This window comes from Notothenia rossii (genome assembly GCF_949606895.1).
Source record: "Notothenia rossii genome assembly, chromosome: 5".
NCBI classification, from domain to species: Eukaryota; Metazoa; Chordata; class Actinopteri; order Perciformes; family Nototheniidae; genus Notothenia; species Notothenia rossii.
Genome location: NC_136903.1, coordinates 36,605,314 through 36,618,720, shown reverse-complemented (window position 1 = coordinate 36,618,720; position 13,407 = coordinate 36,605,314). Strand labels below are relative to the sequence as shown.

General features: G+C 38.9%; 1 protein-coding gene across 9 annotated transcripts in view; it reads left to right on the top strand.

Annotated features, from left to right (window-relative positions):
* Positions 1–13,407, top strand: part of ppp6r3 (protein phosphatase 6, regulatory subunit 3) — a 43,192-nt gene that overhangs the window by 12,941 nt on the left and 16,844 nt on the right. For 5 of the 9 annotated variants that reach the window (XM_079683646.1, XM_079683644.1, XM_079683641.1 and 2 more), the window contains exons 4-18: positions 499–685; positions 819–956; positions 2,551–2,616; positions 2,960–3,072; positions 3,319–3,432; positions 4,984–5,110; positions 5,413–5,565; positions 6,261–6,410; positions 6,845–6,909; positions 7,146–7,261; positions 7,463–7,548; positions 7,933–8,019; positions 9,104–9,201; positions 12,257–12,311; positions 12,782–12,912. In XM_079683646.1, coding sequence (XP_079539772.1) covers positions 499–685; positions 819–956; positions 2,551–2,616; positions 2,960–3,072; positions 3,319–3,432; positions 4,984–5,110; positions 5,413–5,565; positions 6,261–6,410; positions 6,845–6,909; positions 7,146–7,261; positions 7,463–7,548; positions 7,933–8,019; positions 9,104–9,201; positions 12,257–12,311; positions 12,782–12,912 — 1,686 coding nt within the window. The remainder of the gene's footprint in view (positions 1–498; positions 686–818; positions 957–2,550; positions 2,617–2,959; positions 3,073–3,318; positions 3,433–4,983; positions 5,111–5,412; positions 5,566–6,260; positions 6,411–6,844; positions 6,910–7,145; positions 7,262–7,462; positions 7,549–7,932; positions 8,020–9,103; positions 9,202–12,256; positions 12,312–12,781; positions 12,913–13,407) is intronic. The other 4 variants (XM_079683645.1, XM_079683642.1, XM_079683648.1 and 1 more) reach the window with 4 other exon arrangements.

Below are 13,407 nucleotides of genomic sequence, written 5' to 3'. Positions count from 1 at the left end.
GCTCGAATTTGGAAATACACAACCGGAAAATATAGACCTCTTCCTTCAGACGCAGGATGTGACGCATATTTTAGTTGACCTAATTAAAACCGTTTTGTTTTTTATTTATGTGTCACGGTATCACCTCAAAATACAAGATACGAAACATTTTCAACCGTGCAACAAAATATAAATAGTCCTACAAATACTTTTATTTTATTTCCTTCTTATTTTTGTCTAAGCTCAAGGGAGCCAGAGCAGAGGGCTTAAAGGGCCGCATGTGGCCCATGGGCCGCGGGTTGCCGACCCCTGGTCTAGACCAACCAGTGGTCTGCAGTGTTTTATCATCACCTCTTAGTACTGGCCCATTCGGCTTTGAAACTCTGCTGAGGTGGTACTAAAGAAAGTGTCAGGTACCATTCACAGCCTTTACAATGGAAACAAAATAAGAGTTATTTGAGTAGAAGCATACCATGCAGTAGAAGCGCGGCCTAAGTATCAGCTTTTGTTCTCCTACAGGTATCCCAACATCTCTTGTGAGCTGCTTACGTCAGATGTGGGACAGATCAACGACAGACTGGGAGAAGATGAAAAACTGCTGATGAAACTCTACAGCTTCCTCCAGAATGAGCCGCCGCTCAACCCACTCCTGGCCAGCTTTTTCTCCAAGGTGCTGTCCATTCTCATAGGACGCAAACCTGAACAGGTACGTTGGGGAGTAGCGGTTATCCAAAGATGCAAATCCTCATCAGATAAGTTGATGAGTTTTCCAGAATCCATTCGAAAATGCATTCATTACTGTTAATCTGCTCACATGCTCTGATTTTCCTAATTTATAGATAGTGGATTTTCTGCGGAAGCGGGAGGACTTTGTAGACCTGATGATCAAACACATCGGGACATCTGCCATCATGGACCTGCTCCTCAGAATGCTCACCTGCATCGAACCACAACAGCTTCGACAGGACGTTCTCAATGTGAGTAGTGGGACAACACGAGATAATATCCCGGATCAAATCACACATTACACAGTTAGAATGGAACCATCCCAAACTTCAAGAACAAGCCAGTACATTGAATTGTAGTCATTGTAATCTGGCATAGATGTTGAGGACAAGTGTCTTTTCTACTTCAACTGGTCCAAAGGGTGTTGAGTAGGGATGGGTACCGAGAACCGGTACTAAGTCAATACTGGTACCTGGACTTGGACGGTATCGGTATACCGTTAAGCCGCTGGACAAATGGTGCTGCCATCGGTATATGTGTTGCGTCTACTTCCTTAGTTTAACTTTAAACCATTCTGGTTGGTTGGGAACCCTCATCCCGTGTGATGTATCCGGTTTGAGGCCCCTCTGATTGGCCACTGTAAAGGCCACTCGTCATCTCTCTCAACAGCGCTCTTATTATTTTTGTGAGACTCCCGCAGGCATGGCGGACAGAGCGAAGCGATCGAAGGTCTGGGTGCACTTTTAAAAAATGTAGTGGCGATAGTGCAAGGTGCAATCTATGTACTCAATTAGTTGCTTGTAAAGGGGGTAACACAAGCAACTGAATGAAGCATTTGCAAACGAGACACTAATTGAATTGGTTGTCAGTTTGAAATGTCTGGATGAAGATGTAAATGATTTACAAATGTTACAACATTTTTTTTTTTAAATGCCTCTTTTCATCCTCTTTCTCAGGGAAAACCCCAAAAAGCGATAGGGCGAGCCAGGCCCTTTTAAGTTATTTTATTTATTTGTGTCTGCTTCGCAGAAGCTAATGTATAAGTTATACAGTTATTTCTGCAAGAAAATTACAATACAATTACTGTTTAATCTTCACATCTTGTATTCATGTCTATAATTTTGAGCACCAAATTATTGAAAAGTATTGATAAGAGTATCGAAAAATACCGATACCGATACCGATAAGCAGTACCGGTACCGTTTTATCGTATCGATAAAATCCTAACGATACCCATCCCTAGTGTTGAGACTTTCTCTGTATTTGCTTCTGAATGAAAAACAATAGATACTATTCAGATAGCATAGATATTTTAAACCAGCCACCTTTTTAAAAAAAGAAAGTGTTTCTAAATATAATTGTAATATTCATTTTTGAAGACAGAGACTTTTTGGTTACAAATTCAGCACAATTGTGTATCTATCTTGCTAGTTCTAGCTCAGTCAGGTGCCCGAATGTGTTGTCTACAATCAAATCTCATTGCAAATGCTGACCTGGCAGAATTTAGCCTGGTTTTGCAAGGCAAGCATCACGGTACAATACAACATGGGTATCAGACACAACTCACACGAGTTGGAAGGTTCTTTAACTTCTTGTCAGGGTCTTCCTAAGATATAAAATAAATGGCGGGGCACTTGGATTTGTAACTGGTCATTTCTTCTTGTGCCAAAAAGGGATAAGTCAGTGATGATGTTTTGTTAATGATGTCTACACAGAATCTTTTGACTTTCTATGATAAGGCAATTATGAATTTGAAAACATACTTAGCATTTGAGGTCTTGGTCGCCTCGTTTCCTCCTCATATTGTGTGTATCCATCTGACATCTGTGCTCTGTCTTCTCTCAGTGGCTGAATGAGGAGAAGGTGATTCAGAGACTGGTAGACATGGTACAACCTTCTCAAGATGAGGATGTGAGTTTCTCCCACACTTCACTGTTTCTTCCAATTGCCAACTGGACATTTAAGTCCCCTGGCCTCTTTATGAATCATTGAACAATTTGTTTTGTTTTAATGTAACTGAAAACACAACTTGGAGTAGTTCATAATAGAGGATTTGCAGATCTACATTTAAGAATGATTTTTCCAAAAAGGATTTGTATAGCTATTTTCTTCTTAATTTGTTTATACATTTCTATTATAATCAGGATAAAATATGTTTATTTTCAAATGTGTTCAGGAATATTGGGTCCTTGATTGGATGTATTTACATTCTATCCCCCCCCGCCACACACACACACAATCGTTCTTGTTTCAGAGGCACTCCAATGCCTCGCAGTCTCTGTGTGAGATCATCAGACTGAGCAGAGACCAGATGTTCCAGGTCCAGGGCTCCTCAGATCCAGACCCACTCCTGGCAACACTTGAAAAGTAAGCATGTGTTCAGCTACACACACTCTTATAGGAGTGCCTGGGAGAGTTTTCCTTCTTACTTTCATTTCCCTAGGTTCTTACTGTACCAGTGATTTTCATATAAGTCACTTGTTGGCTTTTGTTTATTTGGTACGGGGTAAAAAAAGAAACATGGTGGCATGGGCTATTGTCCTTTTTGCGTAGTATGCTATTTACCAGGGACTGATGCTTGCTTTCCTTCACCTTCCTCTCTTTCCTCCTCAGGCAGGAGACGGTGGAGCAGCTGTTGTCCAACATCTTTGAGAAGGAGAAGAATGAGTCTGCCATCGTCAGTGTTATCCAGATCCTCCTCACATTGTTTGAAACGAGGAGACCAGCGTACGTCCTGTGCCCTCTGCCATTCTTCATTATGTATAGTGTATATAGTAGAGCAGGGGTGGGGAACCTTTTCCCTCTCAAGGGCCATTTCAATTTTTTCAACATCCTCCGAGGGCCGTACAAATTATTGACCTCTGCTTAAAAAAACTAAAATCACAGCACATTCATTTGGCCTTTCTTTCATGCTGTGCAAAGAAAAAGCAATCCCTTAATCCAGATATCTTACCATGACTAGCGCATTCATACACATGCACGGTTGTGACATGACCACCAAAACAGAAAGATATGGACACAAGATGTGAGCAAATGTATTTAGTTTCCTATCCATGTGGACATGATTTAAGTGGGGGAGGACCTAACCTCCTCTACGGGGGTCCGGGGGGCATGCTCCCTCGGGAAGATTTTTTTTTAAATGTTGAAGTTAAAAGCATCAATCTGGTGCACTTTGAGAGCAACATTAGGAGATCTATGGATACATCTCTCAACACCCATATGAAACAGAACTGTAAGCAGATTTATTTTTCTTTATGGATATTTTACAAATCACTCCCCTTTCAAACTGTATTCTTGTTTATTAATAACAACTTTATTTTACTGTCATATAGTATTTTATACCAGTTTACTTTACTATCTTATTTTTTTATAATAACTATAATGATCATATAAAGGTGTGCCTTTACCTCAGTGGTTGTAGAAAAAGCTTCTTATATTCGTTAGCATAGTTAGCTAACCAGATGCTAATAACAACTAAGTTATTGACTGTATGATCAGTATGACAGATGAACAGATGGCCACTGGGCTTTCAACTAAAGACACAGCCACGCAACAACTGCGGCATGTGTACGGCTCCTTATGGGTAGGCTACTGCCATTTTTGGAAGTGCCGGAGCGGTGTTCTGGTGCTCTCCGTCAGCACTACACCTCTGTCAGACGAGACATAATTACCACGTGATGACACGTTAGGCCCGTGTTGTGTTCAAGGACCCTGACCTTGGCCAGGAAAAACAGGCACTCGCTTGTTTCATTTTTTTGTGGTCTAGATTTCTTTAATTTTTTTCTTTTTTGCGTGTGTTTTATAAATCACCTCGAGGGCCGTGCCAAATGGTCTCGCGGGCCGTATACGGCCCGGGGGCCGGAAGTTCCCCACCCCTGTAGTAGAGGATTGGGTGCTGGACAATGGTGTGACAAATAGATTATTGTACATCAGATAAGATCTACTTTCTTGATCCCAAATTGAGAAATAGTTTTGCTATAGCAGCATCTAAAAAAGGCTGAATAAAAGTATACATAAAACATGAACAAAATAAATATATACATCTATAGAGTATCTCTAGAGCAAAACAAATATTCAGAATAAGTTACAACTTACTATAATAAACTAACCTGATATTACTAATGAAACTATGCAGGATATATACACATTATGAAGTTTGCTAAGTAGTTGCTGTTTTTCACTTAAGCTGCAATACTACATTCCTAACCCATAACTGTTGTTCTTGTCCTACTTTAGGCACAGTCCAAAATAGTAAGGGTATAACCTTCTATGTTATAGGTTTGAGGGTCATATGGATTGCCCCCCAGGGATGTCCCACCCTTCATTCTCAGTCAACCACAGCATCCTGGAAGCTGTGAGACCCCGACTCAAAGACTTTCACCAGCTGCTCCTGGAACCCCCAAAGGTAAAAACACTTACAGACAGGTGTAAGCTGCTTTAACATAAACAATATATTTTATATTAAAGTGACAAGTCTGCATGGAACTATTTAATCCAAGTTAAGTCCAACCTGTTATGAGCTGTTCTCAGTTTAGTTTGGATTAGTATGTTTCAAACGTTTCTTAGAAAACAACTGAAGATGACAGATGTTCCACAGAATCACTATGTGACATGGACGCTTTACCACACACCTATTCAGGAATTGCTGTCGATGGATCCCAGTCACTTGTGTATATATTGAGCAGAGCTTTTGATCTCCACCAACAGGCGAATCTGATGAAGACAACGTGGGGGGTGTTGGACCCCCCTGTGGGCAACACCAGGCTCAACGTGGTCAGACTGGTGGCCAGTCTGCTGCAGAGCAACACTCACAGCATTAACACAGAACTCATTAACCTCAACACACTGGGAATAATACTAGTGAGTAATATCTACTTCAGGCCAGGTTGTTTTCACACTGCCAATCCTACAAGCTCATTACAGTAACATGCTTTACAACTTATGCTGAGGTAGTCTCTTTATCTTTGGGAAACATTTCATTGTTTTTTCTATTTTTAAGTTAAAGTTACAGATTATGAATATAACGCTGCCATTTTATAATGCTGCAATTATCTTATCTCCTAAAAAGTGTTCTTCCATGGGAGACATTAAAGTTAGTTTTCTGGGAAGTTTATAATAAATTGATTGAAGATTGTGTTACTAGGGTTACGGTTTCTTTAGTTTATGTTCTGTTTTTATTTCAACTTTTTAGCCCATATAAAATAAGACCTACATAACTCACAATATAGTCTAAACCAGTTAACTGCCCACATAAAGCATAGAATCTTCTGCCCTCAGTTGCTATGCGCCAATTGTCACGAACATCTTATCCATCCTCAATCTTTTTGAAACATTTAATATGCTGTCTTAGCTTATTTTTAGGTCGTAGCTACAGATTGTGAATATAAGGCTGCCATTTTATAATGCTGCAATGAAATGTTCTTGGAATACAATAAAGTGAGTTTTATCATTAAGGAGTACTTATGTTTTCTTTAGTACTCTGATAAAGTTCAGTGTTAGACAATGACAAATCTATTCTGATGTTCCTATTTTATTTATGTTGTTTTGCTCCACAGGATATGTATTTCAAATACATCTGGAACAACTTCCTCCACATTCAAGTGGAGATCTGTACAGCCATGATTCTGGCTATGCCCCCCGCCCCCACCGAGATCCAGCCAGACACAGAGCAGGACCCTGCAAGGGAGAGCATCCTCATCAAACACGTAAGATTGGAACAATTTCATCAAATAAAATAACGTTGATTATATTTGTTGTACTGTACTGAAAGACACAAGTCACTATGAACTACTACATTGTGGCCACGCTGAATTGTTTGTAGTAGTAGAACCTTTATTTAGCCAGGAAAATCAATTAAGAACAAATTGTTATTTTCAATGATGACCTGACAGGAGGCAAAAGGCTTCCTGAGGGGAAGGGGGTTGGGAGGAAGAAAATTAAAAAGACAGACTCCGGGCACTACAGCACCCAGGAGACAACACCATGACACAGAGCAGAGATGACAGGCATAGCAGTTCAACATATAACATCTCTAAAACAATAGTGCTGGGGTTCAATCAGTCATTAAAACAATATAGAACATTCATCCATTCAATCATTCATTCATGTATTTACTTTGTTTGTGTTTTTCTTCCACCAGCTGTTTCAAAAGTGCCAGTTTATACAGAGAATTGTAGAAGCCTGGAGCTCCAACGAGAAAGATCAGTGAGTATTCTGCTCTGTGAAAACACGAGTCACTCTGTCAGAGTTTAAAAATGCCTTATTCATTTCCTGCAGTAGAAAATAATACACCAAAAGTCCTTTGCTCCTCTACCATGATCCCTACTATGGTTATATTAGTGTGTGTATATACTATATATTATATACAGAGTGGTCTAGTGGTCAGACTAATGACTCGTAATGATATGTCCTCATATCTGGTGTGTTCATTTGTGTTATAGGGCAGAAGGTGGTCGTCGACGAGGATACATGGGCCACCTCACCAGAATAGCCAACTCTATAGTTCATAACTGTGACAAAGGCCCTAACGGTCCACAGATACAGCAGCTCATCTCTGGTAAGGACTTGTTTATCGATCTCCACATTTCTATGTGTTGTTCTCATGTCGCATCACTTAGCTCTCTGTTCATCTCACTTTCCTTTATGTAATTGCATCTGAAATGGACCTCAAGGCACCATTCTTTAACATTTCTGTTAAATATACAGTATATGAAGATGCAGTGTGTGTATTTGTATAAACTGTGTGTGTGTGTCACAGAGCTGCCAGCAGAAGACCGAGACAAATGGGAGGCCTTTATTTCTGGGCAGCTGTCTGACACAAACAAGAGAAACACTGTGGACCTGGTGAGTAACTACAGGAACATCATCACTGATGTCAAGCTCTAATGTTTACTAAACTACATGTTGGTTTTACAATGCAGTTATTTAGACAATGAACCAGTTGTTATTGTGTTGTCTCTGTACTCCAGTACATTGGATATGAAATCAAATGGTAACTGAATAATTCAGTTCTTATTTTTCCAGATCAGTTTTTGAGCTTAATTTTATACAATTTTAGATATTCATAAAGATTTAGACTAGGATGCACTGCGCCAGAGCACATGCAAACATCTAGATGGATGAATTTGATTACACTGGACAGCTCTGCCTGATCAGTAGTGTCGTGTGGAATGCCCGTTGATGCGGTCAATATATTTTTCTTCTTTTCTTGCTTACATTTTTCTTTAGGTGAATACACACCACATCCATTCTTCCAGTGATGATGAGGTGGACTTTAAAGACAGCGGCTTTCACCAGGACTCTTCTCTACAACAAGTAAGATCCACACACACACACACACACACACACACACACACACACACACACACACACACACACACACACACACACACACACACACACCCACACACACACACACACACACACACACACACACACACACACACACACACACACACACACTAAAGCAGGCCCATAGCCACACACATCTAATTTATCTACCAATAGATGTAAGTCTTTCTATCACCATCTTTAACAGAAGCTCTGTTGATTGAAGGTCAATCCTTTAAGCATATTCTCTTAACAGCATTAGGAAAAGTGCCATGCAAATCCCATGTAGTAGTATTATTATTAACAGTTCTGATGGGACAACATGACGTTTAAACCAGTGTATAGAAAGGGAAACAGTTATCGGCTTTCCCTAAATGACCAAAAGTGCTAATGAATCATGATTACATCTTTAAAGTGAGACTTCTTACAATGGCTACTTTTATAACTTGTAATCTCTGTAAAGAAAGTATATTATGCAACATGGGTTGAGTGATTCAACTAAAAAAATCTGGCTTCTAATGCAATCCAAATATTTATTTGTGTTATTGAACAAAACTAACTCATTTAACAAAAACTAGAATGACAGGAATCCTTGTCTTTGGTTTCTTGTTGAGGTGTTTTGGGACTTTTGCAGTGCAGATCTTCAAACATTGCAATGTTTATACCTCATGCTCTATAACACTAAACGCAAATCCCCTGTTCCCTGCCAGAAAATGTCAATCTGTTGAAATGCAAATAATTCAAGCTAAATGTACCTTTAAATTCAAATATGTTGTGACTATGGGTCTTGCAAAATCTATTCCTAACTACTAATGTTATTTAGGAAATTTGACTTCAATTAATATTCTCTGATGTGTTTTTAAATGAATCTTAAAGCATTTTGGCATCTGACTATAAATGCATGTTTGTGCTTTTTTTTTTAGCCATTAACGTGTCCAGTGTACTTGTTAAACATTTTTTTGTTTCTACATCTTAGTATGTGCATTTGCTATTTTCTGTACTGCAAGTAATGACCAGCTGTGTATAGATCCAAGACTATATCATTATCGTTGGTCCTGGGTTTTGCCAGGCCTTTTCTGATTATCAGATGCAACAAATGACGTCCAATTTTATTGAGCAGTTCGGCTTCAATGACGAAGAGTTTGCTGATCAGGACGATGTTGTGGAGTGAGTACTCATCCTGCATGACTGGAACTGCTGTCTTCATATTACTGTGTAACAATCAAGGGACAGGGCACATAAGCACATAACAAAGTTGGTGGTGGGGGGCATTCATTCATTTCATAATGTCACATAATTTAATATGCTCTTCACTTTATTTGAAAACCCTGTTTTTAATGATCTGCCTCATTGTTATGACATGAGCTTTTTCTTTGATTCCTATTCAAGGTTCATGTTGACATAAAAAAAAAAGGAATGGCACTTATTGCCGTTCAGCACAATTCTGATTCATAGTTGTGATTGCAGCAAAATAACCTTGACAGTAACAAATGTCCCAATCAAAAATCTCGTTGCAAAGAAACAGCTACTGCCATTACCGCTTTAAAAAGGCTGCCATAATAAATACATAATATGGCTTAAAAAGAAGAAACTATTATATTCAGCTTTATGTTTTTCTGTGCTCTCCCTTTCTATATTTCTTAGGGCAAACTGGTTGTGGGGGTGACAGCTTCTGCAACTGTTGGGGGGGCTGTGGGAGATGGCTGTTAGTCGATCATTGATTTCAAATGTTTGCTTAATCTGAAACAGTTTGTGATTTTGAAGTAGAGCTTTTCTACATAGATGTTTGGATTAGCATAATCAGGGTAGGTAGGTGGGGTGGGTGAAACAAGAGTCCACCAATAGAAACGTTCAGCACAATCCATTCCTCAAGTCCTCACAATCATTCTTCTACCTTTTTTAAATAGGTTTACAAGAGAGCATCTAAAAAAAAAATAGATGGCACATTTTCATTTTGTTGTTGTGCCTTACACGTGTGGATATCCAATGGATTCAAGCATGCTTTTCTAAATATGGAAGGTCTGGGTTTGATCCTGTTTTAAAAGACTTCCATCAATAGTCGTTACTAGTTAAACATTAAACTGGTAACAATAAACGGCTGAAATTTTAACATTGAACACACAGAGAATTTGAGACAGCAGGAAATGCTGCTGTCAGTTCTATATACTTCTATTTCATATAAGAATGACATGACTGTAAATATTGTGAGGGTGAGGAGTGTTATTTGCTGCACTGTTGTATTGGTGTCTCTAAAATGCTCCCATTCTAGTAGGGGCTTGGGGTCTGGTGTTCCTTCTATCTGTTCAGGCGAAATGCCGGGAAGGTATCAACCTGGCATTTAAAGGTCAACTTAAAGTCCATTGCATTCAAGTGCATTGAACACTGACTGTGCTTTAAATCAAACTTGCCAGTTATCATTAATGCACGATGGTAAAGCGTGTATGAGAAGATTAAATTAGGATACTATTATAGTCCCTCCTATATGTGTCATATCAAAAACGTTGAAAAGCGGGGAAGAGTAATAAGGTGATGAGATTGAGGAATTCCTGTGTGCTTTGTAGGCTGGTATAAGATGAGGAGTATGGAGATTGTTGGTTTCATGTGAGGGTTGGACTTAATGTATATCTAATAGGGGTGTAACGGTTCACACACATTTCGGCTCGGTACGTACCTCGGTTTTTAGGTCACGTTTCGGTTCGGTACGTTTTCGGTACAGCAGAAAAAATTATCACAAAACATAAACAATTATTTTTATTTTTTTTAATTATTATTAAACTGTGAATAATTGATTCACTCAAATAAATACAAAATATAATAAAATAAACATTAAGGTGCAGCATTTCGATGAACTGAAATAATCTGTATTTGAACTGTACTGTACTAGTACCTAAGCAGCCAGTTTGACATTATGACTTGCTTGTCATTGTATTTTCCTGTTTTTTTTAAAGAAAAATGAACTTGTCCACATTGCTTGCCGACAGGGCAGATCTGCTGGCACTAACAAGGTCTCCTGCTGTGGAGAACACCCTCTCGCTAGGTACAGAGGTAGCAGATACAGCCAGGTAGCGCTTTGCTAACATGGCAACATAAGGATATTTGGCGTTTATAATAGCTTTGGCTCGGTCTGAACTTTTTGCGAGTGGTGGAGGCTTAAATGCTAGTGGGAGTTGGGTTTGCACTTCAGTCTTTTTTCTTTTGGTACCGGTGATATTCACGTTCGGGTGATGCCTTTTCAAATGAGTGTGCACGTTTGATGTATTGCCAGCCGCATAACCAATTTTAGTTTAACAATGGCGACAAACAGCTTTGGTTCGGTCCACCTGTCTTTGTCAGTCATCCTTGTACGTAACTGCGAAACCAAAATGTTCCCAAACCGGAGACTTCAATGATGCTGGAGGATATTCGAGCTCAACTTTATCTGCGTTCGCCATTTCGACAGTTCCTCAAATTACTGACTACATTTGAACAAATCCCTGCTCTCATAGTATGCCTCTCGTCCAATGAAATGACTTGCTCGCTCTATTACGCGTTGAACCCAATGTGAGCAAATGACTCTGAATGCTGCGACGCAGCACCTGAGATTACTTCCAAAAAATTGTTCACGTTCTCAATTTTTTACGTTTAACGTTATATTCCAGGATTAACACCAAAAAGTCTTAATTATTTATTTCAAAGAGAACAAATTGTCAGCAAGATAATGTATAATGAAAATCTTTGTTCTAATCTATATCCACCTTTTAGTAAGTATGACAGGATGTTGGAAGGTGTATCATTCACCGTTGAGAGCTACGTTAGAAGTGTCCCTCTGTTTCCAGGTTTTGTGCTAAGCTAAGCTTTGAGCGGCTATGTTTCTTATCAGATTAAGATGATAAACAATTTACTCATATGTTGGACTTCCCTTCAAATAATAGCCTTTTTGGATAAAGACTTGCCAGTTGGGAAACATTGCCATCTACTAAGCAATGTCAAAAATGGCTTTACTGAAAAAAGAAAAAAGAAAAAAAGTTTTTTCTACCATGGCCTGTTAATAAATATTTTTTTTTCTTTGACCAGTTTACAAAAAACATGCATATAAAGAACGAAAGTGGCTATGAAAAGCGCAGTGTATATGTTACTATGATCATGAAGGGCTAAAGCTGTGTGCTACTGCCTGTGTGTTGCCATATATGTGGATGCCTAACGACCCTAACTAAACTAAACTCTGTTCTCTTTAACATTGCAGTATTCCGTTTGATAGAATATCAGACATCAATTTTTCACTGAATACAAATGAAAGTGTAAGTACTTTGATTATTAATCTTGAATTCATACGTAGTCAATCACTGAGTAGATCATAACATGATATTGGAACAAATGAAAATGTGTTATATTATCATATGGAATGTCTTTTTATCTCCCTGTTAACATTCATTTAGAAGCAGATGCCACAAAGCGACATGATGCAAAGTGAAATTCTTAACGAATAAAATATAAGGATTCGTTGTAAAACTAAAATTGCCATAGCCTGTATTTGAACCAAGTGCGAAGCATAGGCTGATTTTATCAAAAGCTCTACCATTGATGCAAGACCTAAGCATATATGCTTATATGCCATAAGTTATTTCCATAGATTTTCCTGATACCTGAGGTATCCACATTAATGCTTCTCGGCTGAGTGACTTTTGTTCTGCAGGGTCCAGCCCTTGTTTGTGAACTTTTGATATGACATATTTTTTCTAAATATGTCGCTCCTGTGTATTTTCCCCAGGCAAATATAGCTTTGTTTGAGGCACGCTGTAAGGAGAAAATCCAGCAGTTTGAAGACGCTGGTTCAGACGAGGAGGATATCTGGGATGAAAAAGATGTCACCTTTGCACCAGAGGCACAGAGACGCCCCAGGTCAGCAACGCACACACACTCTTTGTAATGTCGTCCAGAATAAACGTTGATACATTTTAACACCTTCAGATCATTCTTCTACTAAAATAACAATTCATTTTATTTTATTTTAAATGTACCTGGAATATTAACATTATTCATTAGTCATTGGCTAATTCAGTTTTTTTTTATAATCAATCGGCCCTTATGATCATTGAAAGATGCCAACAACCGTTCACTGTGTGTGTTTTTTTTCCTCACTTGTTTAACCCTAATGGTGCGTTCACACTGGACACGATGTGATTTTTGGGCGCGCCGTGATTACATGTAAAGTCAATGCAAAGACGCCGATAGGTGCGAATTCGATTGAAGAAAAAAATGTAACTCTCGCGATTTGACGCCGCCCTTCGAGATTAACATTTTTTTCAACTCGAGCGTCAACTTCGCGTGACGCATTCTCGCGGTGAGGATCTCAGCCTGACGTTTAATCAGAAAACCAAATCATCAGCAATTAGC